This window comes from Balearica regulorum, chromosome 25, assembly GCF_011004875.1.
Source record: "Balearica regulorum gibbericeps isolate bBalReg1 chromosome 25, bBalReg1.pri, whole genome shotgun sequence".
NCBI classification, from domain to species: Eukaryota; Metazoa; Chordata; class Aves; order Gruiformes; family Gruidae; genus Balearica; species Balearica regulorum.
This window is the reverse complement of record NC_046208.1, coordinates 6,214,348-6,241,659: the sequence shown is the minus strand read 5'-3', so window position 1 is coordinate 6,241,659 and position 27,312 is coordinate 6,214,348. Positions and strand designations below refer to the sequence as shown.

The 27,312-nt window shown below is 55.2% G+C and overlaps 1 protein-coding gene across 3 annotated transcripts; it reads left to right on the top strand.

The window, feature by feature from the left end:
* Positions 1 to 996: 996 nt before the first annotated feature.
* Positions 997 to 25,691, top strand: KCNC4 (potassium voltage-gated channel subfamily C member 4). Of its 3 annotated transcripts, none has more exons than XM_075776010.1 (5): positions 997 to 2,219; positions 4,186 to 4,932; positions 9,673 to 10,609; positions 12,164 to 12,349; positions 17,676 to 18,327. In XM_075776010.1, the coding sequence occupies exons 1-5, from the start codon at positions 2,052 to 2,054 to the stop codon at positions 17,810 to 17,812; spliced, it is 2,175 nt and encodes a 724-aa protein (XP_075632125.1). In that variant the 5' UTR covers positions 997 to 2,051; the 3' UTR covers positions 17,813 to 18,327. The 3 variants fall into 3 exon arrangements, with proteins under 3 accessions (XP_075632125.1, XP_075632126.1, XP_075632127.1); XM_075776011.1 differs by lacking the exon at positions 17,676 to 18,327 and adding an exon at positions 24,529 to 25,691 and having other exon boundaries at positions 999 to 2,219; XM_075776012.1 differs by lacking the exon at positions 997 to 2,219 and adding an exon at positions 3,049 to 3,190.
* Positions 25,692 to 27,312: the final 1,621 nt, after the last annotated feature.

Genomic DNA, 27,312 nt, shown 5'->3' with positions numbered 1-27,312 from the left:
GCTCTGCTGCATGTGTGGGATTGCAGCAATCATATGGGTCTGGGTGAGCTGCTGCCGTGGAAAAACCCTGGGCCAGGGGGGTGAGTGGGGCAGGATTCGGCTCTGTCCACCCCGCAGGGGGCTGAGAGCGAGTCTGGGGGGGTCAGAAACCCCCCGCTCCCGGTGCCAGGGGCTCCCTGCAAAACAGATGAAACAAACTGAAAAGTGATTCTGGCCCTTGTGGGGCTAGAAAAAAGAGAAACAGGTCCAAATGTTAAAATTAAGCCCAATATGTGCTTTTTAAAAAAAAAAAAAAAAATGAACTCTCTGTGACACTGAGGCATGGAACCTGCAGAGCCTGGTGTGAGGGGAAGGCTGGTGCTGTCGGATCGGGGTAGTGGTTGTGGGGTGTCCCGTCTCAAAACAGCTCTGGACCGGGGTACAGAAACATGATGGGTACAGACACGTGGTGGAGCTGCTAACAGCAACATCTTGCTGCAGTTCCCTGAGCACCTCAGAGAGAAAAACAGAGGCAGTTATCCTGGCTCTTAAAGACGGGGAAACTGAGGCATAGCACCAGCTCGTGAACTGATGACCACCACCATCCCTGCTCCAGCCCAGCCTCCTCCTGCTCCCAAAGTGCTTTTATGGAGCAAAATTGCATCAGCGCCGCTGCAGATGGAGCCAGATTCTCTGCTGGATGGAGACACCCTTCACTGCCTTTTATTTTTTTCCCCTGCCTTGTCTCAGGCAGAGTTGCAGGACCCACAAGATGGCACTGTGTGACAGCAGCACGGGGACTCTGCCACCCGTGTCCTCGGGAGAAATTTGGGGTGCAGACCCTACACAAGGCTCAGGGAATGAGCTAGCTCTGCTTCCAGGCAGAGATTGTGGAGGGATGGGGCTGTCTGTGCAACCTCTGCAGCACAAATATCCATGCTTGGCTGGCAACGAGCAATTTTAGCTGAAAAATTCACCCTGGCAGAGGCGGACGGCAGAGATGAACCTTGCCCACGGCTTGCGACAGCTTTTTCTGGAAGATCCACCTCCAAGAGAGCGTCCTAAAAGGTTGCTTGGCGTTCACGCCTTGGGGAGCCGCTCTGTGCCATCAGCACCCTGCGGTGTCATGGGTGCCACAGATGGGAGATGGACCTGTCCCACCAAAAGCATGAAGAGAGAGGGCAGAGACCTTGTCTGGAGCATCAATAGGTTGTTGAGGTCAATGTATCTTTTTGTTAATGGGATCCTGGGCTGAAAGAACCTGGAGAGGTTGGTTTGTCTCTCTCTGCTCCAAAGCAGGATTGCCTCTCCCCCAAGTGAGCTGCAGTCTACCTTCCTCCTCCATCCCTCCATGGATGGAGATGCTGCATGATCCCACTCTCTCCCCAACATCTCCTTTAGGCCACACAGCCCTCTGATCATCCTGTGGCCTGTTGCGTTGGTCTTGGTGTACCAAGCTGGGCATGTGTCTGATGTGCTGGGTGATGGGCAGGGCCTGGGGTGCTGTGCCGGGTCACAGGCAGACACAGCACAGAGAGCAGCGGAGGGGAGCCAGAGACCCCTTACCATGCCCTCAGGATCCACACAAGGGCTGTGGCTTTCCAGGTTGGAGCTGGATCCTCCTTGAGATCTTCCAGGTCCTTCTTTTTGTTCCATCCTTCACCTGGATGTTATCCGAGATACCTTCAGCCTTGCAGGAGGTCCCTGCAGAATTGACTCCCTCTTGCTCCAAAAAGGCCCTTATTCATCAAGCTCTTTCTATTTTCTCTCTTTCTCTCTTTTTTTTTTTTTTTTTTTTTAATGGACATTAAAAATCTGAAGGCATATTTAGAGAGCAGACAGCTTTGGGCGGGTGTTGCTGGCTAAAAGATCTCTTCCTTCCCCAGATACAACCCATTTGTCTGCCTGGCCACCCCCTCCCACCCTAGGAACGGCCGCGCTCGGGTGCACGAAGATCTCTCTGGGATGAAAGTCACCAGATAAAATATTAGCATCAGGTCGCAGCAGTCCTTCCTCCTGGCCAAACTTGCATTACCGATGATGAGGAGCTGAGCTGCGATGCCTGGCTGGTGATGCAAGGCTTGATTTTTCCAGCACGGTTTTCCCTCGGGCTCCACGCTCTCCCGCTGGTGCAGCCCCGGGTGGTTTGGGTGTGGAGCTACGCCAGCCTCCACCCGCTCAGGATCCGGCCCTGGAAGCTGTCGAGTTGCAGTTACTGTTGGAGCAGGGCTTCCTTGGTGGTAAGATTTTAAGCGCGGCTCTCATGCCTCGTGGCTTTTTGGGTGGATCGTTTGCCCCAGCCATCCCAAAGCCCCCCAGTAAGGGGGTGAGAATGTCACTGAGGGGACAAACCTGGGCAAGAGGTGAGGAGGGGCACTGGGGGGGACCCTCTGCAGAGCCCAAGGAGGTGCAGAGAGGGGTGCGGGGCAGCATCCCCCACTCGCCGTCCCCTCACCCTGCACCAAAGACCATATTATCCAAGCACTGACACCCCCCTCCCCTCCCCGCCCAGTATCAGGTCTGTGCTGGGCTTGGATCCCATCTGTGACCCCAAAGCACCCATCTGCATCCCCCCCTCCCCAGCACTGCCAGTGCAGGAGTAAACAGTGCTGGTGGGACCGGGTCCCTCGGGTCTTCATCTTGGTGACAGGCTCATCCCCTGGGGCACCGCAGCTCTTCACCTCCTCCCCAGCCCCAGGAGATGGGCTGAGCATCACCAGCACCCCGGGGGTGTAAGATCCCCCCCCCAAAGAGGGGGGGTTTAGGGGAAGGTCCCCCGGGGCAGGGGTGGTTGGTACCCTGTGTCCCAGCCCTGGCGTCGGTGGGCACAGCTCAGGGGAAGGGGCATCTTTCAGGCAGGAGCCGAAACAGGATGGAGATGTGCTCAGAGAGGGGGACAGGGGAGGGTCGCGGGAGCGAAGGAGGGCCAGGGCTGGCTGCAGCCAACCTGCTCCCCACCGGCCACGGCCCCGCACTCGGGGTCGGTCTCTCCTGACCTCTCGGTGAGCGAGGGATTGCGAGCCAGGGAGGGATGGGATCTGCTCGAGCCTCTGCCAAGAGCTGGCTCCAGATCCGCAGGCAGCTCTGGGCTGCATTTCCCCTCCGGCGCGAAGCAGAGCTGGGGTGTCCGGGGTTCACTCCTCGCTGACACTGAGCCCCCCCCCCCCCCCCCCGCCCCGAGCCTCACCGGCACGTCGGGCCCCGCGGGGAGGTGAGCCTGGGGCTGGGGGTGCGGGGGGCCTGGGCGGGGGGGAGCTGGGATGGGGGTGGAGGGGATGGAGGGATGGGAGGATGGAGGGAGGGATGCGAGGATGGAGGAGCGTGGTTGCGAGGGAGGGCAGCGGCGGGGGGCTGTGGGGCTGGGCGCTGGGACGGGTGGGGGGGGGTCCCCGGCCCCCCGGCGGGGCGGTGCCGGCTCCCGTAACCCCGCCGCGCGCTCCCAGCCCCTATAAAAGCCCCGGGCGGCGGCGCTTCCCCCGCCGAGCCCCGAGCAGCCCTCGCCGCCCCCCCGCGCCCAGCCGAGCCGGGAGGCAACTGCTGGGGCGCAACAGGCCCCCCCCCCCCCCCCCCCGCCACACGGGGCTCCCCCCGGCACTGCAGCCCCCCCGGGAGGGCAGGGCCCAGCGGGGGGGGGGGGGGGAGCGGAGGGGAAAGGGGCACCCCCGTTCCCCCCCCCCCCCCGCCGGGATCCGGGGAGGCGCCCCCCGGCCGCCGCCCCCTCCCCGAACCCGGCCCGGGGGGGTGAGGAGGGAGCGCGGAGCCGCCGGAGCGGGAGGGGCGGGCGGCGGGGCCCCGCCGCGCCTGGCGCTGCAGGTACCGGGCGGGGGGGGGGGGGGACGGGACACGGACACGCAACCCGGCGGGGCTCAGCCCCCGCCCCCCCACCCCCCCCCCGACCTTGACAGCAGCATCGCCCTCCCCAGCCGGGCCCGCATCCCCCCGCGGCGGAGCCGGGGCTGCCGGACACCCCACACCACCCCCCCAGCCCTGCCCGCGGCCCCCTCCTGCCCGCACTTGTTGCTGCCCGGCAGGGCTGGGCTGGCTCCTGGTGTAGGGCGGTTTTATTTAGGGGGGTGGTTTTGGAGTGGGTGGAGGTTGCAGCCTCCCCTGCCGTCCCCCCACAGCCAGCGGTGTCCGGCTCGGCTCCAGCCTGCTCCCCCTGAGGCCAGAGCCAAGCCTGAGTCCCCCCCCTTTTCCCCTCCCCAGTCCCATCTCTGCCCCCTTCTCCCGCCTCCGCTGACCCCCAGCTCCTCGCCCGGAGGAAGAGTGCGCGTAGCGTGCATCTCCCATCCACCGAAATCTATGATCAGCTCGGTGTGTGTCTCCTCCTACCGTGGACGCAAGTCTGGGAATAAACCACCCTCCAAAACATGCCTGAAGGAAGAGATGGGCAAAGGGGAAGAGTCGGACAAGATCACCATCAATGTAGGTGGCACCCGGCATGAGACCTACAAAAGCACCCTACGGACTTTGCCGGGCACCCGCCTGGCCTGGCTCGCTGACCCCGATGCCCAGAGTAACTTTGACTTTGATGGTAAAAGCAATGAATTCTTCTTCGACCGTCACCCCGGGATCTTCTCCTATGTGCTCAACTACTACCGTACCGGCAAGCTGCACTGCCCTGCGGACATCTGCGGACCCCTCTTCGAAGAGGAGCTGACCTACTGGGGCATCGATGAGACGGACGTGGAGCCCTGTTGCTGGATGACCTACCGCCAGCATCGCGACGCCGAAGAGGCCCTGGACATCTTCGAGAGTCCTGAGCCTGGTGGAGGGGCCGGTGGAGAGGAGCCTGAAGAGGAAGGGGGTAGGGAGATGGCCCTTCAACGGCTGGGCATGGATGACAGGCCACCGGGGGCAGCAGGGGCTGCCGGAGGGGGTGGCTGCTGTCGGAATTGGCAGCCCAGGATGTGGGCGCTCTTTGAGGATCCCTACTCATCCAAGGCAGCAAGGGTAAGCTCCCAAAATGTGCCGGAGGGGAGGTGGGATGGGGCCATGCTGGGATTGTGTCTTCATCTCCCCATCCCCTTTGGGGAGAAAAACTATCCCGGTGTGTTACGTGCACCCCCATCTCCCCCCATACTGTGGGGCACGATGGCCATCTTCCATCCTACAGGAAGTCTCTTCCATCATATCCTCATCCCCTCCCAACACATTGCTGAAACTAGGGGCAAGCCCACTCCCTGCGCCCTTCACACCCTCGGGTGCTGCCTGGGCACCTCCTGGGCACGTGGAGATGAGGGATTGTCAGGGAGAGTCCTTGGCAGGGTTGAGTCCTGCAGATTTTCAGGGTGCTATAGGACAGGCAGGATGGCTTGGGTTTCTCTCACTGGGTTCTGTGTGTGCTATGCCAAACCCCATGTTTAATGGCCCAGGCGTGGAGCAGGGGGACAGGGCTGGTGCCTGCTGGCACCCAAATCAGGTCCTGAAGCAAACGGGATCGTCATGGTTGTTCCCAAGGAGCTCGCGCTCCTCTTCTACAGCAGCAGCAGCCCCGAAGGACACCCCATGCCTCTGTGCAAGCACCCCTCCCTGTGCCCTGCAAGTGCCCTCGTCCCTGCACCCGTCCCCCACCGTCGCCGCGTCGATGCTGCCCACGCACAGCATATGGTCCCCATCAGCACGTGCGAGCGCAGGCTCTCAGCTGCAGTTAATGCACAAATGTTCCCCCCCCACACCCCCAACCCCCTTCATCCATGCACGTCCCTGGTGACCCAGTACACTGTGCACACACACACACACAAGCACATACACGTGCTGATATCCCCCCCCCCCCCCGACCCCACCTTGCACACAGACGATCCCTACCCACAGACCCTGACGTGCCCGGGATGTATCCCAGGAGCATCTTTGGGTTCCCAGCCCGTCTCGGGCACTATTCTGCACACATGTTTCCTCTCCAGCTACGCTTAGATCATCCCCAAAGCGCTGCCTGCTGACCCCCAGACACCCACCCACGCCGTTCCATACCCATCCGGTCCCATCCCCGCGTGTGTCCCCCCTGTCATGCCCAGCTGATAAATCTGCTGCAGGCACACATATAGGCATTTGGGTTCTAAACGAATTCTGAATGCATTTAGAGGTGTAAAAAAACCATCAATGGTAAGAAATCCCGCAGGCATTTCACGCCCACCATCAGCACGCAGGGCAGGGGGTCAGTTTGTCAAGGCGGTGTTTTTGCAGCTAACATAAGAGCGGCACACACACACGCAGAGGATGCTTGGGCAGCAAGACATTTACTCATTTTTGAAAGGGGTACCTGATCCTTTGCCCATCTCTGAGGGCTCGTTGCCTCTGAGAGATGCTCTGAGTGGTGCAAAGCTCCAAATTAAAAAATAAACCCAAGCAGAATAATTCAACAGAAATTTTTCATGTTATTATTTGGTTCTGCTTTTCCCATGTGCCGAGCTGCTCTCAGAAAGGCATTTGCTAAACAGAAGCAGGAGGACCGTGTCAGAGGGAGCAGAGATGACTGTGATGTGAGCCCTGACTGGGGTTGGAGTGGGACCAGTCTGTACTGGGAGCTCCCTGCTTCCTTCTTACTGCTCTAAGATAAAGGCTCAGCTTAGCACCACAGGGTCTTCCAGGTCCTATTTTCCACTCTGAAATATCAGTATGGTTGTGCAATAGCTTAGGAGAACTGGTTTGGCAGAAGGGGAAACTGAGGCACAGAGCAGTGCAACCGACCCAAGCGAATGCAACCTGCCCAGTGCACCCAGTTAATGCAGGGAACCATTACTGGTCTGGAGTCACTATTCAGCACTAGAATGCTCAAGAACACATGAGCATCTCTGCAGGTGCAACGTTGATGGTGCTGCCCTGGTGTTTGGGGGTGGCTGAAGTGGGGTTTCTTTAATATTGCCCCATTTCAGAGTCTCCCCCTTCCTTTTCAGAGTAAAAGGGGTGCTGCCAGCCATGGCATTTCGCCTGGGGATGCTCCGGAGCAGCCAGTCTGGTGCGCCTTGCCAAACCTCGGTCCCAGGTTGTGTGTGTAAACCCTCTCCCTCCATCGTGCGACAGCAGTGACTGAGAGTCTCAGGGGCTGAATTTCTCCGGTCCTTGCCCCTGCTTGCCTGTGGAGCAGCTCCTTGGGCCCTGACTCAGTTGGCTCCTGGCTATTTCTATCTTTCCCTTCCACCAGCACTTCTCCCTCCTGGCACCTCCTGAGTTGGCAACTGCGTGAACATGTGGTTAGAAATTCTCTCCCCAAGTTTTTTAGCCTCTTTTCCTTGTAGCATCGATGCCCAATGGGATCTTGGCTCCTGCGTCTAGTCCAGTCTCAATGAAAATTTGGTCCTTAGTGTAGCTGCTGTCCCAGCTGGAGTTTCAAACTCTTTTTCTCCCCATGGGCAACTGCCCTGGTTATGATTTTTATCTCTAATTCCAAACTCTGCTCACTTGTAGCTCCTCATTATTTTTGCCTTTGCAGTCCAACTTGTGGGGTCCTGACCTGACTTCCATTGGGACTTCCAGGCTAGTGACCCCCTGTAGGGTGGTGGGTTTTTTGGGGAACACCCATCCCATGCCTGTTGAGCACATGTTGAGATCATGCAGATCATCAGCATGTTCTGGAGGGCTTGTTCGGTGGGGATTTTGGTGCTGTATTGGTGGTCACTGGATATATACATAGATTTTATTTTATCCTTAAGACAGTTTTGGAAAAAAAAAATTCAGCTTGGAGCAGAGGCCAAAGCTGAGTTAAGACATCTTGGGTCAGACCTTCAGCTGACACAAAACTGGAGCAGCACTATTGACTTTGGGGGGCAATGATGGTTGGCACTGGCTGTGAACCTCACTCTCCTATTTTTAGAGGTTGCGTTTGTTCCTGGGGCTGAATCAGATCTCACCTACATGGCTCATACAGCAGGGCTGTTTCACTGCCTGAGAGTTTGCAGGTTCCCGCTCTCTTCCTTGATAAGTTTTTTTTCTTCCTACTTTGCTTTGAGTCTAAGTTTTTACTCTTCAAGTTTTCCTGAGATTCCCCCTATGGCAAAACTCGGGAATGTTACTCAGCCCTCAGCTGGAAAGTACGTTATTTTGGCCATGCCACCACTGTATAGACAGTTAAACCGGCCTTGCTTTAAGATCCCACTGTTTTGTTGGGTTTGCTTCCTGAACTGTGCGTGGCTGATGGGCGAGGGCTGCCTTCAGAGCTGCATCACAGCGTGTGGTCCAGCGTGGTCCGAACTGAGGGGTATGGAGCATCGCAGCCCATCCCTGAGCAGGTGTCTATCATCTTCCAGGGGTTTCTCCATCAGTAAAAGCCCAGCTTAAACTTCACACCTAACTTTTGGAGGGCTGATGCTCCCTGTGCTGGACCCACACGGGTTTGCCCTTGGGGACGCCCCTCAAGGATGCTCTTGGCAGGCTCAGGATTGCCAGCATGGTACCATCGGTGTCCGGGGCTGGGTTTTTCTCAAGCGTGACTCAGACTGTCTCTGCTGCTGATTCACTCTAGCCGAGGACCCGGGCTGTCGGCTCGAGCAGGCTCATGGTGCGGCTGCCTGCTGAATGCAGCCGATCGGGTGGGCTGGACAGCAAAAGGTCGCATCCTGCTCAGTGCGGGCAGGGTATGCTAGCAGCAAAGGGTGCTGTAGCAGGATCTGCTCCCAGGCAGCCAAACTCACTGTGCTTTTATGCTGGAGGAAGGTAGAAGAAGAGCTTTTCTGCTCGGAGGCTTTTTTTTTTCGGGGGCTCTTTAGAGACAGATGCTCTGGGTAATGGACTCATCATGAGCTCATCCTGTCGAGAAGGAGGGCTGAGCAGGATTGATGGGGGGACAACAAAGTCTTGTCTCTCTGACACAGCCTGTGATTTCCACCGCATGCTGCCAGCCCCTCCTTGCTCACATCCGAGGCGAAGCGGCAGCGTGCCGCGGGGAAGAGGCGGTGTGGAGGGGACAGAGGTCACACTGGTCAGGTGGAGGGGAGAGACGGGAGCATCTGGGTGTCACCAGGTCCAGGCATCACCTGGACAGCTCTGCCTGCTCCTCTCCTCCTCATCCTGCCCTCTCGGTCCTGGGACCATTTGTGGGCGCATCGTACACCACTGACCCTTAGGGAGCAGGGAGGGGGCAAAAGGACATCTCTGATGATACATCCAAACCCCAAACCTCACAGTCATGAATGTGCGAAAATCTCATCTGGGGGCATCTCTTTGACTTAGTCCTCTCAAAGTTCCCTTTTCACGTGTGTACCTAGTGGAGGTTTGCTCCAAAGCCAGGCTGTTGCATGTCTCCCTTTATCCCCATCGCTGTCATTTCTGGCACATCTCCAGCCACAGCCGGAGCCCAGCACACCTTCCTTTGTACAGATAGATGGTAGCACTTGGAGAAACGTTCTGGACTGATGGCCCCAGACACTGAGGTTTGCTGTCAACTCATGGAACAAGTCTAGGGAGCCGTCCCTGCTCTCCATCCTTGGTCTTGGGGAAGTTGGTGGCAGCAGCATAGCTCCTGGGGTGTTTTGAGCCTGTTGCACTCATTTTTATTGAATCTGGACTTCTCCCATCACTGCTATTGCTATTCACTAGCAGGGATTAGAAGAGATGTACCGAAGGCAGGTGCCACCAGAAGTATGACTCAGGGCTGCCCCAAAGTTCTTGTCACAGTGGCTCATAAAGTTTCTGCTCTTCTCCAAAGAGGAGAGGCTGACCCAAATCGGCTAATGGCCTGTGTAATTTCTACTTTTGCAGGTAGTTGCTTTTGCCTCGCTTTTCTTCATCCTGGTCTCCATCACAACCTTCTGCCTGGAGACGCACGAGGCCTTCAACATTGATGTCAACGTGACGGAGACCCTTGTGGTTGGCAACACCACGACAATCCTGCTGACACATAAAGTGGAGACAGAGCCCATCCTCACCTACATTGAAGGGGTCTGCGTCCTGTGGTTCACCCTTGAGTTTCTGGTCCGCATCATCTGCTGTCCAGATAAGCTTCTCTTCGTTAAAAACCTGCTCAACATTATTGACTTTGTGGCCATATTGCCCTTCTACCTAGAGGTAGGTCTCAGTGGCCTGTCCTCCAAAGCTGCCCGGGATGTGCTGGGCTTCCTACGGGTGGTCCGTTTCGTCCGGATCCTCCGGATCTTCAAGCTGACACGGCACTTTGTGGGTCTCCGGGTGCTGGGCCACACACTCCGGGCCAGCACCAATGAATTCCTGCTCCTCATCATCTTCCTCGCCTTGGGGGTCTTGATTTTTGCCACTATGATCTACTACGCCGAGCGGATTGGAGCCAAGACATCTGACCCCCGCGGGAGCGACCACACTCACTTTAAGAACATCCCCATTGGGTTCTGGTGGGCTGTAGTCACGATGACAACCCTGGGCTATGGTGACATGTACCCCAAGACCTGGTCAGGCATGGTGGTGGGGGCTCTCTGTGCGTTGGCCGGGGTGCTCACCATTGCCATGCCCGTGCCCGTCATTGTCAATAACTTTGGGATGTACTATTCATTGGCCATGGCCAAGCAGAAGCTGCCAAAGAAGAAGAAAAAGCATATACCCCGTCCGGCCCCGCTGGACTCCCCTACCTACTGCAAATCCGAGGAAAACTCCCCCCGTAACAGCACCCAGAGTGACACTTGCCCGTTGGCGGTAGAGGAGGGGGCAACTGAGCGGAAACGGTCAGGTGAGGCTCCAAAGGTGAAGCAGAGGGAGGGGGGGACCTCTGGGAGCCCCCAAAGCAGCAGTTTTGGTCCTTTGTGTCCCAGAGTCCCTGGGGACTGTCCTGTTGCAGTACGCTGCCCCAAGTTCTTGGGTTGGTGAGCACTTGGTGCAGAAAGGGCTGGGGCCCTTGGGTGTCTGGGTATCAGGTGCCGTATTGGTGGCCCAGGATGCTGCAGATCAAGATCCTCCTCCAAGCAGCAGGGGAAAGGACATATCCTGCTCTCCTAGTGGAATAGATCAAGTCACTGTGGTGCAATTCAAGGTGTCCCTACCTAGCCAACCTCTTCCTCACGCTGACAGAAATAAGACCAGTTGCCCGATTGCCATCTTAGTCTGGTAATGCCTTTGGGGTAGATTTTCTCTTGCTTCCTTCCACCATAAATCAGGGCAAGTTTCATCAAAATGGATAAATCCATGGATATTCCCCCCCACCTCCCCATTCATCGTCTCATAGATGTAGCATCCCTTCATGGCAAGGCCAACACAGCTCCAAATCCTGTGCTCAGGCAGGAGCAAAATCAGCCCCTGTACAGTTATTATTTGGTCTCATGCACTGAGCTGAAGTTTGGGGTTTGGCCAGTCTTTCCTTCAGGTCAGGAGAGGGTATAGCCCCAGCTGTGGGCCGTTGTTGGTGGGCAGCATCGCTTGGGCTAAGCTTGGGGGACCATGAGAGCCCAGCCACGGTACCACTGCTGGCCATGGAGGCTGCTTTGCCCTTTTTGTCTTGGTTCGCTGCCAGCGGCACCTCCGGAGCAGCCGGCTTTGCAGCGTGGAAACAGGAGGGACCATGGTGGGGTTGTCCCCTGCACCGATGTGGCATTCACTGCCCTGAGCAGCTGCACATCTGGCCACACGTGTTTAACAGTGATGGTCCTGTGGGGATACAGGGAGCTCCAAATGCCCCAGATAGGTGTTTTCCTTTATAAATCTCCTTCTTTCACATGCCTAGGCATCCCAGGAGCCCTGGCAGCGGGGAGCAGTGAAAGCAGCTGTCCTGCTCTGGAGGAGCAGGTCAGCCCCATCCCTTCACCCCAACGCCCATCCAGGAGCACAGGCCAGCCCCTCACCTGTGTCATTAGCATACAATCCTCTCAGCTAATGAACCGCAGAGTCAGATGACATAAAGTAGCACTCCACCACTAACCTGAGCAGCCCGTATCTCAGTGGTGTGAATTTTGGAGAGCTAATTACCACCAATTAGGTGGGTGGACCCCAAAGACCAAGGGTGTTTCTTCCTTGGCAAGTCCCTCTTGGCTTCGCTCAGGGTATATAAGCCTCAGCAGGAGTAAAAGATGCTGTCTGGGATTAAAATCTGGCATGGTCCTTCTCCCCTGGTCACTCTGAGTTAGCATGTCCAGGTTGGGATCAGTACCTGAATTTGTGGGTGTTGCTCTGGGCCATCTGCAATCTGGTCTTCTGTTTCCTTGCATGGTCTAAACAAACTCTTCTGGCCACCCCAAGCACCTTGTCCTGTGGGTTTGTTGACTGCTGATGGCTCTCTGCCACCTTCTTGCAGACTCTAAGCAGAATGGCGAGGCCAATGTGGTGCTGTCAGATGAGGAGCAGCCCCTGTCGCCAACTGATGAGGAGAAGCGGCCCATGCGGCGCTCCAGCACCCGGGATAAGAACAAGAAATCCTCCACGTGCTTCCTGCTGGCCACGGGTGACTTCTCCTGTGCAGCAGATGGAGGCATCCAGAAAGGTATGGCTGCTGCTGGAGTTGTGAGCTGGCCTGTGGGCTGGGGAGGGTGAGATGGAGGAGTGAGGTGGAGGTTTGTTGCATCGATCTGAGGCAGTGGTTCATCTCCATCTGCCTGCCTGGCTGTTGTTTTCTGCTCCCTAAATCCACTTGTCTTCCTGCCTCTCCATCTGCTTCATCTCCATCCACCATGTCTCTCTGTGCTAGCTCTATCCTTTTTGTTTTCTCCTCCCCCAAGTTCTCCCCTGATTACCACCATTTGGGGTCTGTGACCTCAAGCTGGCTGCATTGCCCTCCTTGGGGACAGCTCTGTCCCTCTGCTGCCCAGTGCTCCAGCTTCTCCTGTCCCTCCAGCTCTTCTCCCTGGGCTTCAATCACCCATCTAAGGGTGGTGTGGGGGGGACATCTCTCCCGGGGAAGTGGTGAGGTTGTGACTGAAGGTATTCAAAAGGTTTTCAGTTGGGAAAGAAATCCACAGGCTTTTCCCGTCCTCTCCCCCTCTGATGTCTTTTGGTGGATTTGAGCGTAGGGAGCCGCGATGTGTCAAGTGTTGCCTTGCCAAAAGCACCGGGCTGCCAGAAAGGCTGTCTCCTCTGGGTTTGGAAAGTGAGCTTTGCTAAGTGTTGAGGTTTTCTATGGGAAACTGTGGGGGAGATGAGTCAGGAAAACACAAAACTCTTCCTCCCATGACAAAACAGCAGTCCTCTTCAGCCTGGTCCCTTCGCACCGTCCTCCAGCCTTCTCTGCTCCACCAGCGAGTGTGCCCTGTGCCTGTCTCCCAGCACCCCAGCCCTGGGAGGGTAAATCCAGTGCCTACCTTGAGCCACAAAACCAGCTTCACCCTTGATTGCCAGGATAATTCTCATTTTTTTAATTCTGCAGTTCATCTTGTGTGTCCAGGATGGTGTGGGAGGATGTAGCTGCAGAGCTGACCTACCTCTACCTCCTTGGTGCCATCTAAACCCACTTACTCACAGGGAACGGTGCATGCGAGCTGGAACCAGGCAGCAGAGAAGATGATGTGCCATGTCTCTGAGCTGTACACCAAGATCTGGTGGCTCATGGTGTTGATGCTTTGGAGGCCCTCAAGGGTTTGTTGCTGTAGCACTGCTTGGGTTGGTAAAGACTGGATGGGTTTGGGAAATAGGGAGGTGTTTAAGGGTGATTGCATTTATTACATTAGTAGAAGCAAATTGATTGCTTCCTCCTGGGAAATCAAGGATTCCCTTTGGTGTTCCTGCTCAGCCTTGTCCCTTAGAAAGAGGAAAAAAAAGAAAAGCTTTGCTCATCTTTGGGCAGAAGGGTACTATACAAATATTTGCTTGAAAAGCCTCAGGTTTTTCCTGGAAGTGCCTTTTTCTGTGAAGTTAGTCTCTTTTCTTAATGCCTGCTAATGAGAAGAGGTGAGGGGGATCTAGTCCTGCCCCAGGCTGGGGGGGACACTGAACTGGAAGGGATGAAAGAGACGGACGAAAGCCAGTGCTGATCTTCATCCTTACAAGATGCTCAAGTCAGGCATCTCTTCAGCTGAAGCATTTGAGCTTGGTCCCAGTGAAGCCAGGAGACCCAGAGTAGATCTAATAGCTGAGGATCCAGTGCTGCTCTTGCTGGGCTCCCAAATCACATTACTTGCAGGAGACCAGGAGGTTTTTTCATGCATGGTGGCAGCAACAGCTATTCAAAAGCATGCTTTGGTGATCTTTCTGGTTTGTTCTGGTGTCTTTCCTGCAAATGTCAGAGTGCTTTTTACAATTGAAAGTGTACATAGGTTGGTCACCCCCACCTTGCTGAAATGGTCTTACACCTGGAAGAAAGGTGGATGCAGTGTCCAGAGGGGCTCAAGTGATGTACAAGACCTCTTGGGAAGAGAGAACCTCAACATCTGTATCCTGCTTGGGGCTGTTGGGGCTGGACCATGGGATGCTGTCCCAGGAGGTCAGGGCTGGTGTCTTCCCTGGTGAAATGCTCCAGTGTGGTCAGGGTCAGTGGTGACCAGAGATGATCAGAGGGGCAAAGCAGCCTCCTGTGCTCCAGCCAAAAGCCGTTGGGAGCCGCAAAGGCACCTCTTCCCTAGGTCCTGATTTATCTCCTGCTGAGGCTGTTTGTTCTGGTACTGGGATGTTGGCAGCTCTGCAAATTGAGATGAGCTTGGTTCTGAGCCCAACTTGCTGATGGCCATCTGTCAGATCCTGGGACAGGTACTGATGTCTGTACAAGCTGTGGAAATCAGGAGATGGAGCTGGTTTGGGAATATGCTGCAGATCTCAGCATCCGTCATGGTTCGAGCCCGATTCCAGCGGTTGATCTCCTTGGGGCAGCTCAAAGAGAAGAGCTACTCCTGTCCACCACCCCTTGGACCTGCGCCTCGGAGAAGATTGAGCTGGATTGCAGTGGATTGCCACGTGGCATCTGTTTCTTGTCCCTATTGCTGCTTCCAGTGGTGTCGCCTTGCTCCCTTGCTGCTGGGGATGGCTCCAGACCCCTTATCTCCCTTCATCACTCAGGTCCTGCTCAGCAGTTCCCCAAAATGTGTCCTGCTGGGGCCCAGAGAAGTTGGCATGGATCTGTCTTGGCATGTGAGACCCCGTCCTCTGCTTGGGTGGAGGCATATGGAGGCAGGATGAGTTCAGCATCCCCTGTGCCAGCGAGATTGGCTATGATGGTGTAGGAAAAGGTAGAGATTAGCACCAGAGTGGGATTTCAGGAGGAGCCGTGGGGAACGGGTTAAACAGAGGGAAGGGCATTTACCCTTTGATGGCATGCTGGCAAAGCAGCAGGTTTTGGTTTGTTTGCCAGAAGCCAGAGCATCATGCAGCTGATTTTACTCTGTTGTTTGCTATCAGTGCAGGGCTGTGACCGGCACGTGGCTTGAGCTGTGTGGGACCGAGTGTGGGCATGCTCATGTGAGCATCCACCGGTGATGCTTGCCTGGGGGGATGAGCAGGGACAAGCTCATGTTTGCACAGGGACATGCATGTGATTGCGTGCAATGCGCAGATGAGCGCCAAGCCACCGTTATAAACAAGCACAGGCGTTCCTGGGCAATGCTGCCTGCTTGCGTTACCCCATCCCCATCTGCTGCTGGCTCAAAGCATGTGCGAGCGTGCACGTGCGCTTGGGAGCTGCAAGCGTTTGCACGTGGGGAGCGTGGTATTGCCAGGTCCCTAGTAAGATCCCCTGGGGGTTACCCGCTGCCCCACCACTCTGTTTATAAGATGCTTCCACACGGCGCCGTGGCAACAAACCCATTTATAAAGCAATCCTGGTGACCTCAGTTAGCACATATGTGAGTTGCTGGGATACCGGTTCTGTTAACGAACAGCACCGGTGGCAATTAGCAGAGCACAACCCTCCTGTGCTTTGTGGTTTGACTCCGTGGTGGCACCTGGCCCTGAGCTTGGTGGAAAACCACGATGGCCTTGAGGGGTGGAGTCCTGAGCTCCTTCCCAGGTGCTCCCATGAGCGTGGCTTTATGGGCGCTGGGAATTGATTGATGGAGAAAATGAAGGGTTGGGCTTGGGGCAGGCTTACCCTTCACTCAGAGTCACATTGCTGAGGGGGTCTGGAGCAATCAAGCATCTTTATAAAGTGCTGCCCCAAACTGTGATGCTTGAGACTTAATCAAACCTGGCAGCATGATTTTGGCACTGTTCCTATGCCCATTTCCATCCTCTTCTATTCAGTGATCTGAGCAAGCATACAAAGAGCATGCCTATAAAGTGCTCAACCACATCAGCAGGTACTTACTGCCGAGGTGGCTTCCAGCAAGCCCTGACTCCATAACATCTCTCGACAAATTGATGTTGTTTGGGTGCAATCGGTAACCCCAAACTTTCAGGAACCAGTTGCATCTCAGTACACTTGCTTCCCACACATGTGGCTCAGGGTGGGATGCGGGCAAGGAAATGCGTGAGCTCTTCAAGAGCCTCAGTGCTTCTGGAAAAAGAGCAAGGTTTGCTGAAGGAAAGGTTTGCAGTTTTTTGGGTTTTTGGGGAAAAAGGGGATCTTTCCATTGGCTGCTGTAGGTGGGAACCATCTCCAGCTCAGGCTGGGGGTCCCTCCTGGCTCAGGGCTGCGCTCACTTCCCTCCTTGCTTACTGCGTGGATTCATGCCAAAAAGTAAATAAGGAAATTGCTTTTCTCTTTGGGGCCTGATTCTGCTCTTGCGTCCACTGTGGGAAATGGAAAAGCTTTGCTGAAGTCAGCAACAGGTTTAGGCAGGCAGCCCTCTGTCCTCCAGCCCTCTCTCTGCTCCGAGGCTGGAGGAGCTGTGTCTCCTGGGGTGGCTGAGTTTTGGGAAGTGGTTGAAGACTCCTGTGCCTGCCCTGCCGGCTGCTGTGGCTGGGAAATGAAAGGGGCCATCCATCACCTTGTTTTTCTGCTGTCAGGGAGGCCCCCCCATCACTCGCACACCCTTGCTTTCTCTGGAGCATGCTGGTGCTTGTGGGAAGGAAAGGCGAGGCTGGATTTGCTCGCCTGGGCTCTCTCTGGGAAGATGCAGTGAGCATGGCGTGGCGCAGGATCGTTGGGCTCATCACAGCTCAGAGCATCCTTAGTTTTCCATATTTTAGCAGCAGAGCTGTCTCTGCAAGGTGCAGAGATCCAGAGAGCAGATCTCAGGGCTCATCTTTGAACAGGGCTGCTGTTTGGTCCTAAAAATGCAATTTTCAGTGCAAATACTTAGTTTCTTTCTAGAAAGAAAAGTGGCTTTTGACCTGCCAGAGCATTTGTTCTGGCTGTTGCTTTTCAATAAAAGCTGGAGCAATTTCTAGCTCTTTGGGAGAGTGTGAAGGGTTCCCATGCTTAAAGCAATAGAAATCTTTGCTTTTTAGTGCAATTTCTTATGTAAAATAATGAGCATGTCTACCTGCTCCTCTCCATACAGAAAGGTGTCAGCAGCAGCCTGCTGCTACAGCTGGCTTAAAAACCAGAGCCAGGGGAATAACTCCTTCCAAATCTCATATTTGTTTGAGTTCTGCTGCTTTTCCCTGTTTGCTTCAGCCCACAAAATCCCCAGACTCATTCTCATTCAGAGCAATTTGGGAAACAAAACCCAACACCCGGCAGGACCGATTTGGTCTCCCAACATCAATGACTCTTGAGTCCTGGATTCTGCCAACGCTGCTCGACTGCATGGAGAGCCACGGGGAAGGAGGGGAGGTCTGGAGGATCTGCAGAAGCTTGGTTGCCCTCAAAAAGCCCGTTCTGAATTTTTCAGGGGGGTTGAACTGGGGTGCGGGGCTGGGTGATGCTCACCCTGGTGCTCTTTGCTTTCCGAGCCGTGGGAAGGAGGCTGCTTGGCTCTAACCTCTCCGTTTTTTTCACCAAGGCTATGGAAAATCCCGAAGCCTAAGCAGCATAGATGGTGTGGCAGGATCCACGGTGGGCTTGGCTCCCCTCACGTCCCGCTGCAGCTCTCCCTGTCCTCTGCGGCGTCCCTGCTCTCCTGTCCCCTCCATCCTCTAAAACGCTGCCTGGATCCCGCTTTGTCGTGTCGTGTTGCTCTGTCCCCCCCTTCCCCGTGACGCTGTGTCTCCACGGCAGTGCCTGTGCCCAGAGGAGACCAAGCTAGGACATTTCCATCGCTGAGAAGTGGGTTCTGATCTTCTCCAGCCCAGCGCTGCCACCGTGCTCCCCCTGCCCGGTTTGCGGGATGTGTAACGTCTCCATTGAATTTGTCTCGTGTCCATGTGTTTGGGACAGTCCCTGGAGTAGGTCTTGGTTTGTTGGGGTTTTTTTTCCCCCCTCCCCTTGAAACCTTATTCATCCTAAATAAATTGGGCCAGCCCATGCGATTCCCTCTGGTGTTGAGCCCTCCTTCTCGTGGGCCGTTTGCACTTGGGCTAAAGGGTGGTGGAAATGCAAGGAGGACATGTTGACTCATAAAATTATATATCATTGTGCTGGAAATGGCTGAGTTCATATAATTTTAGGGTTTTTTTTTCTTTTTAAAAAAAAAAACAGCCTCAAGTTTCTGAAGGCAACAGATGAATAAACCTGTATTCCCTGCCCAGCAGCAGTTCCCCTCTTCTTTTGTGCCTTTTTCTGCCTAAATCACACTCGTTCCCTCTGTGCTTGTGTCTGTTTCTCCATCCAACCTCTGGGATGGTCCTGGGGCTGAAGGTGGCTTTGGCAGCCTGGAAAACCAGCCCCGAGGTCCCGTGGAGGTGGGAGGCTGTCGGGCCCCGGGCTGGATGCGGGATCACGCAGAGGCAAAGGATTGGCAAAGTATATGTATGGATGCTCCCATGAAGAGCTGGGAGGTTGTGGGGAGGGGGAATGTGGGTCCCTGGGAGTGGTTGAGAAAGCTGCTGCTGCTTTTGAATAGTGGGGAAATGAGAGATTTGAGACAAAATGATGCCTATATGGATGGGGGGATGAATCCTCTTTGGAGATGGACACAGGATGGTGGGGCAGAGCATCTCCATGGGGATGGCAGCTGAGTTTGAACCAGGTCCTCCTCCAGCCTTGGGAGGCTGGAGTGCCGAACTCCCTGTTGCACTGCTGGGTTTTGCTCATAGATGTTAATTTTTAGGATGATCTGGAAGGATCTCAGGTGTCTTCCTGAGCTAGAACAAACCCTTTAGTCCCCTGGCTTCTGGCTCATTTCTAGCTCCATCGCCTCGGCTCTGCCTCCCCAGAGGCGTCTGCGTCTTGGGTGGCTGAAAGGGGCTGGTTTGGTCTCAGCTCTCATCCTGGTGCTCTCTCTGCCTCTTTCCTTACTCTGAGCAAATCCAGTTCAGTGGGGCTGGAGCCTGGGGACTTTCAGCCAGAGGAGGGGCAGCAAAGCTTAGCTCTGGGTGGGTTTAAAAAAGAAAGCCCCAAGAGCTTTTTGGGGGTTGGGTCCTTCTCCCCCATCATGGCCAGACCGGAGCTGGTGCTCAGGGGATGATGCGGAGTGAGGATCCCCTTGGTGTTGCACCCCTTGGCTGGTCCCCACAACCCCAAGGATCCAGGCTGGATTTTGGCAGATCCTGCAGCCAGGACCCTCCTGCTCCTTCTCGGGCTCCCCCGCCTCAGTTTCCCTCAGTGTAGAGAAGAGTTAACACTGAGAGCCTCCTGCAGTAAAACTCTTTGCTGCCACAGTGGAAGAGATGCTACGCAAGGAGGAAGCGTTAAATGCCTTGTCTACCTTATTTTTTTTCCCTCCCCACTGAGTTGAAGGAGCTGCCAGGAGGAGCCAGTCACTACATCTCCGAAACAATCCCCCTTCAAGCCCTACACAGGGCCAACAGGAAGCCTTTGCCTTTTATTTTGCTTTTCTTCTTTCCTTCCTGCCTTGCCCTGCCCCAGCCATGCGAGCGGAGCAGCAAGAGTTGAAAGGGAGCCAAAAAGACATGAAAAAACTTGGTGCTGTGAGCTGGATCCTGGGGCTTGATGGCAGGATCCAAGCACCACATAGACCCAGTGCTGGAGCTGGAATTTCTCTGCATTTGAGGACAAATTAGGATGACCTTCATCCCTCCACTGCCCAGGATGTCCCGTAGTGGTTTCTGACTGCGGTGCTGTGCACCGTGTGCCGTGACAGTGATTCACTCCTTGTGGCAGCACCTGAGTTGTAGCTGCATTCCTTGAAGTTCTGTAATTAAAGTGCATTCCAGCACCAAATGGCTGGGGTACGTCGGCACGTTCAGGAATCATCCAAAAATCCCATGAGCTGGACGAAGGGACGAGTGTGGCGGCACTGCGCAGGTGCTTCTCTGGTGCATCCTGCCCTTTGGAGCGAGCTCTCTGGAAGCAGCAGGAGCTGAAATATCCCCAGCCCATGCGAGAGGGAAGGTCACCCTCTGTGATTTCAGTGGTCTCTGAATCATAAATTATTTAACCAAGGTCACACACTGACTTTGGGGACAAGCCAGGCATGAAGAACCAGCTCCGCTGCCCTGTCTCTTGCAGAAGAAGCAGATCGACTCAGACTTTGGGGTTTTTGTCTCTTGAAAGCACAGGATTAACCCCAGAGCAGATGCAGCCACAGATACCAAGAGATCCCATCCCCTCTGCATTCCCCCAACCAGGCTCCTACATCAGCTTATCCAAACACCGAATGTGGTTGCCCCATGTGGAAAACCCTTGGTGGACCCCCAAAAAATTTCATCCCCATCAGAGCAACAAGGATTGTGTATGAGAGCTGACATGGAGCTGGTACGATGCAATTTTTAGCAGTGGCGTTATGCAACTTGGGAGAAGGGATGACTAATGTGCAAAAAGCTCCTCTAAAACAACCGAGCCCCGAATGGGAGACGGAGGGATTTCAGTGGGAGGCACCAAACTGTTGAAAAACCCAGCGCATCATCTCCCTCTTCCTCCCCGCCTTCTTCTGAACAAGTGATTTGGGGGACGCAGGAGGGGGAAAACAGCATGTTGTTATTTTTAGGTGGGGTCTGGGTTGGTTTTGGGGGTGAGTTAGCTGGGGTTAATCCCTTGGATGGGTTTATAAAAGGAGCTGTAGTGCAGCAGAAGAGCAGACCGCTAAATATCTCTGTAGTCCAGGGTTTTATCTCAGTAGCCAAAATTGGCTGCCTAGAGAATAGGATAAGAATAGACCAAGAATATACGATACTTCCCCCGAATATCCCCCCAGCTGCTTATCTATGTTTAGGGATCTGGTGAAGAGCGCACGTTCCAGCTAAGGCAACAAGCAGTGGGAGAAAGCAAGGTTGTTTGATTTATTCTTGACGAGCTCAATAAATCAATAGGAGTACGGCTGCCTCTGCCCAAGTCCTAAAATGGCATTTAAAAAAAAAAAAAAAATCAACTGGTGTGCAGTGACTGTTGGGGCAGTGAGCTTGCTGTCGGCACCTTAGCCAGGAAAGGAGAGTTTCCCATGGGATGGGGTGAGCGTGTCAGGTCTGAGCTGCTGTCCTCTTCCTGGCAGGATGCTGTGATTGAGCAGGAACATACAGATAAAGCTCTGTGTATACCATATATACCTGCCCCTCGCCCATGTATAGCCCGGCAGCGTGGTACCCAGGGCAGATTTAGTGCCCCGTGCTCCTCTCCCCATCGCAGCTGCAAACGCACATGATGCTCAAGAGTGGGAATGGGATCAGAGATGCTGCGTAGCATCGGGCTGCCTTGATGTCGTTGGAGTCCCTGCATCTGTCTGTCTGCTGAGACCGGCAGCACTTTGGGATGAGGACCAAACCCCTGCAACCACCCATGCCCGGTGCAGAAAGCAGTCACACAAGGAGCAAAACCCAAGTGGCCTCATCCTTCGGATCCAGGGGGATCTGGGGGCAGTTCCCCCCTCCATCGTCCAGCAGCAGCTTCTTCCTTCTCTCCTCCTGGGAGCCTTGGAGTCCAGTGCTGCGTGGAGACTGTGTCGCCATCCTGGGTTGCGTGCTAAGTATTAATTTTTATTGTTGCAACAACTGCTCTGTTTCTCGGGAGATGCCTGAAAGAGCTGAGAAAACACAAAGGCCTGTCAGGCAGCCGGGCAGGAGGTTAAGATGTCAAGAAAGTAATTGCTCTGCCCAGAAGCAGCCTGTTTCTGGCTTCCTCAGCACTGCCAGGAAAAATCCTCAGTGCTTATTTGATGACAATAAAGAGAAAATAAAATAAATAGCAACCCCATCCCTTGCCCATGCTGACGAGGAACGGGGAGAGCAGAGGCAGATGCAAAATAAGATGCAGTTGAGCTTATAAATAGGTGCCTCCCAGCTCCCAGTCTGTTACTTCATTACCTCCGCCCGGGCAATCCATCCTTACACTTTTCCTCCATGAAAAGGTAAATGGAGGCTCAGAAAGTATTTTACAAACTGCTAGGGAGCGGGTTGTGCTCCTCCTCTTGCACCCCAGTAGCTAGGGTAGCACCTCCAGTCCTCACAGCACGGGAGATGCAGGTGGCCACTGGCTTTTGCTCCATCATCATGAAATCCCCTCGTCTTTACGTGGTCCATGGCAACGGGCGTTATGGGAGATGCAGATGTTGGCTGGGAGATGTTTAGCACCAACACCTGGGGAGCATGGTGGGGTGCTCTGACCCGCGGCTCTTCAAACCCCTCCTGTTGCAGCGATGAAAAGAAAAGGGACCTGCAAAGCATCCTGGGGTGGCCTGGGGAAGCCTTCGAGGGGGTCTGGGGGTGGGGGAGGGGGCTGTGATCCCCATCCCTGTGGGACTGTTCTGGCTTTTGGTGATTTCTCTTTCAGCACCTCCTGAGCCTCTTGTCTGCAAACAGATCTTCAATGGGGGGGAAAAAGAAAAAAAAAGGAAAAATACAAAATAAAAAAGCAAGTGCACTGGCAGACCAAAGCGGAGTTAGTGTAGGACCTACCCAAACATGGCGCTGGAGCAGGTGGAGGCTGGCAGCTCGTGGAGGCAGCACCTAAGGGTGTTCAGGGAGAAAATTTTTTCACTGAAGGGTTATCAATCCCTGGAACAGGCTGCCCAGGGAAGTGGTGGGGTCCCCATCCCTGGAGGTGTTTAAAACACGCGTAGACGTGGAGCCTGGGGACATGGCTTAGTGGTTGGACTGGGCAGGGCTGGGGGTTCGTGGTTGGCCTTGATGATCACAAAGGTCTTTTCCAACCAAAATGATTCTATGATTCCATGATTCTGTGCTCATAGGGGGAAAGTGGGACTGTGTGAACTCACCATCCCTGGAAATCTGGGGGGGGGTGGCCCTGGCAGCACCGCAGCAAACCCTGGGGATTTTCAGGGCTCAGTCTCGGCCAAGCTGTGCCAAACCTCCTGCCTTGCCCAAGGAGGGGGTGGTGGGGCATCACCCCACCACAGCTGGGCAGCAGATCTGCACCCAAAAAAGGTGGAGGAAGGAGCTGGACACTGTGGAGGGGCTGCGAGGGCGAGAGGGGCTGGGACCCACCGGCGGTGCGGAACTGAGCTGGTAAGGATAAGCTGAGACAGGACGGCAGTCTTCTCGTGGCGGCTTTGTCTGGGGGACCACGATTAAACAACAAAAAAATAAATCTCGGCTGTTGTTATTTATTTTTAGTTGTGCTAATTTTTTCTGAGGCTGGGAAGCTGCCTTCCAAGGCAGGTCCCTGGAGGATGTGGGCAGCAGGTCTCGAGCTAGCACACAAAATGGCTTTGAACAGGGAGGAGGAGATGGGAGTTAAAAGCCGAGTCGTGTCTCTGGTAAATCAATTGACCTGACGGGGAATGTTTCTAGCAGGCCACGAGCCCTGCCGAGAGCTTTTAGCTGCTTGCAGGAGTGATTGAACCAGGAGCCATGATATTTTTTAGCAGCTGCTTTGTGTGTGGCCAGTGCTGGTCCCCAGATTGTTGCTGGGGGATGATGCTGGGTCCCCTGAACCGGTCCGTCGTGGCAGCTCAGGAGGTGGGGACCTCTCCTGAAAGCCCTGGGATTTAGGGACTTCAATCCCAAGGGTTTTTCTGGGATGTGGGGCTCTGAAAAGTCTCCATGTCTGGGCACTGCTCGCCCAAACTGCGCGGCGATGCTTGACAGAGGATGAGACTTTTTATTTTGGGGAAAATGAGATGCTTTTGGAGCTTTGTTTTGTTTGTGGCAGGGAAAGCCAGGTCAAACCCACGGTCAGGAGCTAGTGTTGGGTTTTGCAGCAAAATCCCTGGGTGGAAAGGGCATCAACGTGGCTTATCGGGTGGATCAGGCGCTGTCTCCCCATCTGATGGCCCCTCGCCTGGAAACCAGGTCCTGGCACATGGGTAGAGGCGGTGTTGTGACTCAGAGCTCCAATCAATGTTAATTAATTCAATGATAACAAATGAGAGGGGGAGAGAGAGAGAGAGACAAGCAAAAACACTGCAGGATATTAATGCACCAGGCTTGGCTTTGGGACATCTGGCTTGGGGTTGGCTTGGGAAGTTTTGGTCAAGAGCAGCTTTCTGGGAGGAGAGGGCTGCAGCAGGGATGACTTCTTTCCTCTACTCTTCATTTTTACCCTCAAAATCATTCTGGCTCCACGTCTAGTTTCTCTCGGAGAAACTCTCAGATTTCCTAAGTCTCCATCTCTGGGTCCGTTCTGAGGCTTTTTAAAAACATTTTTTCCTAATTTACTGATGGAATAGCAGCATTTTATCCCTCCAGAGAAGGCCATTTCACTTTGTAGTTACTCTGTTTTCTGCACCCTGCAAAGTTTGGGTCCCCTTGAAGTTCATTCTCTCTCTCCCTCTCCTATTTCTCCACAAACGGCCAATGAAAGCAGTGTCTAATGGCGTGTTTATTACCTGTCTTTAATTGCAGACACCTGCCAAGACGTCCTCTCTTCCAGTTACCCCCAGGGTGAGGTAGTCACCTTCTCCTGAGCCCCGGATGGATGCAGGCAGTGCCCCGGCAAGCGATGCCTTCCCCGAGGGCTGCTCTCCCCAAGGGATGCCTTCCCCGAGGGATGCTTGCCCCAAGGGATGCCTTCTCTGAGGCGGAGGGATGTGTGCCCCATGGGATACTTTCCCCAAGATGGAGGGATGCTGTCCCTGAGGCTAAGGGATGCTTTCTCCAAGGGATGCATTCCCCAAGGCCAAGGGATGCTCTTCCTAAGGCTGAGCGATGCATTCCTCCAGGGGTGCTCTCTCCAGATCGCAGGGATACTCTCCCCAAGGCTGAGGGATGCATTCCCCAAGGGAGATGCTCTCCCCTAAGCCCAGGGACGCTGTCCCCGAGGCTGAGGGATGCTCTTCCCAAGGCTGTGACATGCATGCCCCCAGGGACACTCTCCCCCATGCTGAGGGATACTCTCCTCAAGGAGCTTTGCTTGCCCACCACAGCCCAAAGCTCCGGCTGCCAGCTCCGTGGTTGGATTGGGGGGGGATTGGCAGCCAGGTCCCCCCCAAAAGGTGCCACAGAGCAGCGGGGCCGGGAGGGGAGGTCAGGGTGCTGGGGACAGCCCCGCTCCCCTGCCTGCTGCCAGCCCTGCCACGTACACGCTGCCTGTCTCCCCGGCACACCCCTGGGCTGCCCCCCTCCCCTCGCCCACGCTTTTGGATGCACCTCACCCCTCCACCTCTGGAGACGCACCAGCTGCTCACCGAGACATCGCCGCCTGCGGCTCCATCCATGCTCTGACCTCCTCCATCGTCAAACGGCCGCTGGGGACCCTTCTCCGGGGTTTCAAAGGCTCTATTTGAGGTGCTATGAGCGGGTCGCTGCACCATCGCCCCTGTCTCATGGGTGCTTACCCCAGGGTGCAGACCCTGAGTGGGCGGGGGAGGGACGAGCGGGTCAGTTTGGGCATGGGGACAGGGATGGGAAGCAAAAGGTGAATGAGGTGGGGGGAACCCGGCTGGCCTGGAAGGGTCAGTGTCTTTCTAATGCTGTTACATATCTCTGTGATCAAGGCAATACTACTCCCATTTCTGTCGGTCCTGTACGCATGCCTCTACCTGTCCAACCGTACTAGAGTTTGAATAAAGACATCCATGAGCTGAGTCAGCTCCCGTACCCCTCCTGCCTTTGTGTTTCCTCACCGCTGGCTCCCTGCGTGCCCACAAAGCCCTGTCCTGACCCCAGGTGTCCCTGGCAGCAAGGATGGTGATTTCAGCAGCGACATCACCTGGATGTTGTGGCCAGGCTCCTTGCTTTCTCACAGCTTGGAGCGGAGCCCATTGGAAAGCCCACGGCAGACTAGTTTCAACATCCGCGCGCTATTCATTTGTTGAAGGAGAGGCACTGCAGAGCTGACAAATGCATTGGCTCTGCCCGCTCTGGCTATCAAAGATGAAATAATCAGCATTATGGCCACAGCAGTGCCATCCTTAGGTTTCAGAGTGAACACTGCATTGAGGTGAACAGGCTGGTCCTCCCCGAGCTGTCTGGGCAGCCTGGCTGCAGACACGAGCAGCTGGCACTAAGCTGATTCACAGCTGTAGGGTTAATATTTCACATCCTTTTGGGGCTGGGCTGCTCATGGTGTTGCCTTTTGACTGGCTCCGAGGCACAGCGTGAGCCCCCAGAGAGCCAAAGAGACCTGGCACAACTCTGATCACTGCTGCAGTGAGTTGGAGTGGCCTCAGCTGACACCTCCAGGATGGAAATTTTGGAAATTTGCCCCAAGGGCACAAGGTCTCTTAGTTGAGACCCTGGCAAAGGGAGAGACCGGGATGGTTAAAAGCGGGGGGGAAACTGAAAAGCTGCCACGAAACCCAAAAGAAAGCAGTCACAAATGTGAGCAATCAGTGGCTGGGGGCCAAAGAACAACTAAAGCAAGAGCCTTCCTCCGAGGCCGGGAGCGAGATGCTCCACTTCCCGCTGCGGCTGCAGAAAGCCCTTGCGAGAGCCCCACCATGCTGCTGGATGTGCCGTGGCCCTTCTCTGGCATGGCCGTGGTCACGGATTGATCATCGGATTGATGCTGGGTGCTTGGGCTGGCTGTGGGGGATGCTCAGTCCAGCGATGCTGGGTACCTGCATCCCCCCAAGGTCCTGCTCACACAGCGTTTGGGGACCGCAAGGGCTCGGATCGTCTCAGCGGTGATCAGGAGCTGCCAGGCTGCTTGAGGATGACTTTGACGGGACCGGGACAGCCTGAGTGTTTGGGAGGTGGTCACATTGTGGGTGGTTGGTACAAAGGAGATGTCCCCTGTAGTGTCCCCCAGCAGCAGGACAAGGTCCCTTCTCCATCCTGGACAAAGCCTTGTCCCATCACCATTCTGTACCACACCAGCCATTGATCACCTGCTCCCCACTGACCCCTGTGCAAAAAATTAATCAGAAGGAACAAACCAGTGGCTCAAGGACCGAGTGTGTCCCCAGGGATCCCCCAGCTCTCCAGGGTGCCCCTCTCCTTCCTCCTCCCTCTTTGGCTGTCGGGTCCATGAGAGAGGTAAGTCCCTCTATGCCCGACCCTGGGGCTATAGGATGAGTGCAAAGCATTGCCAAGCCTTTCTGAACCTGCACCAAATTGGACATGAGCCATCAGCCAGGTAAGGTCCTTCACCCCAGGACACTCTGGGGGTGTCTGAGTGCAGGAAGGGGGAGGAAGCCCCCATCCCACCACCCCCAGCTGGTGCAGGGCTGCCTGACCTCTTGCTCT

Excerpts from the sequence above, each read along its gene's own strand:
- KCNC4 (XM_075776010.1), top strand. The coding sequence starts at position 2,052 with ATGCAAGGCTTGATTTTTCCAGCACGGTTTTCCCTCGGGCTCCACGCT. Across the intron at positions 2,220-4,185 it reads GGAGCAGGGCTTCCTTGGTG|TCCCATCTCTGCCCCCTTCT; the intron begins GTAAGATTTTAA and ends TCCCCTCCCCAG. Across the intron at positions 12,350-17,675 it reads AGATGGAGGCATCCAGAAAG|GCTATGGAAAATCCCGAAGC; the intron begins GTATGGCTGCTG and ends TTTTTCACCAAG.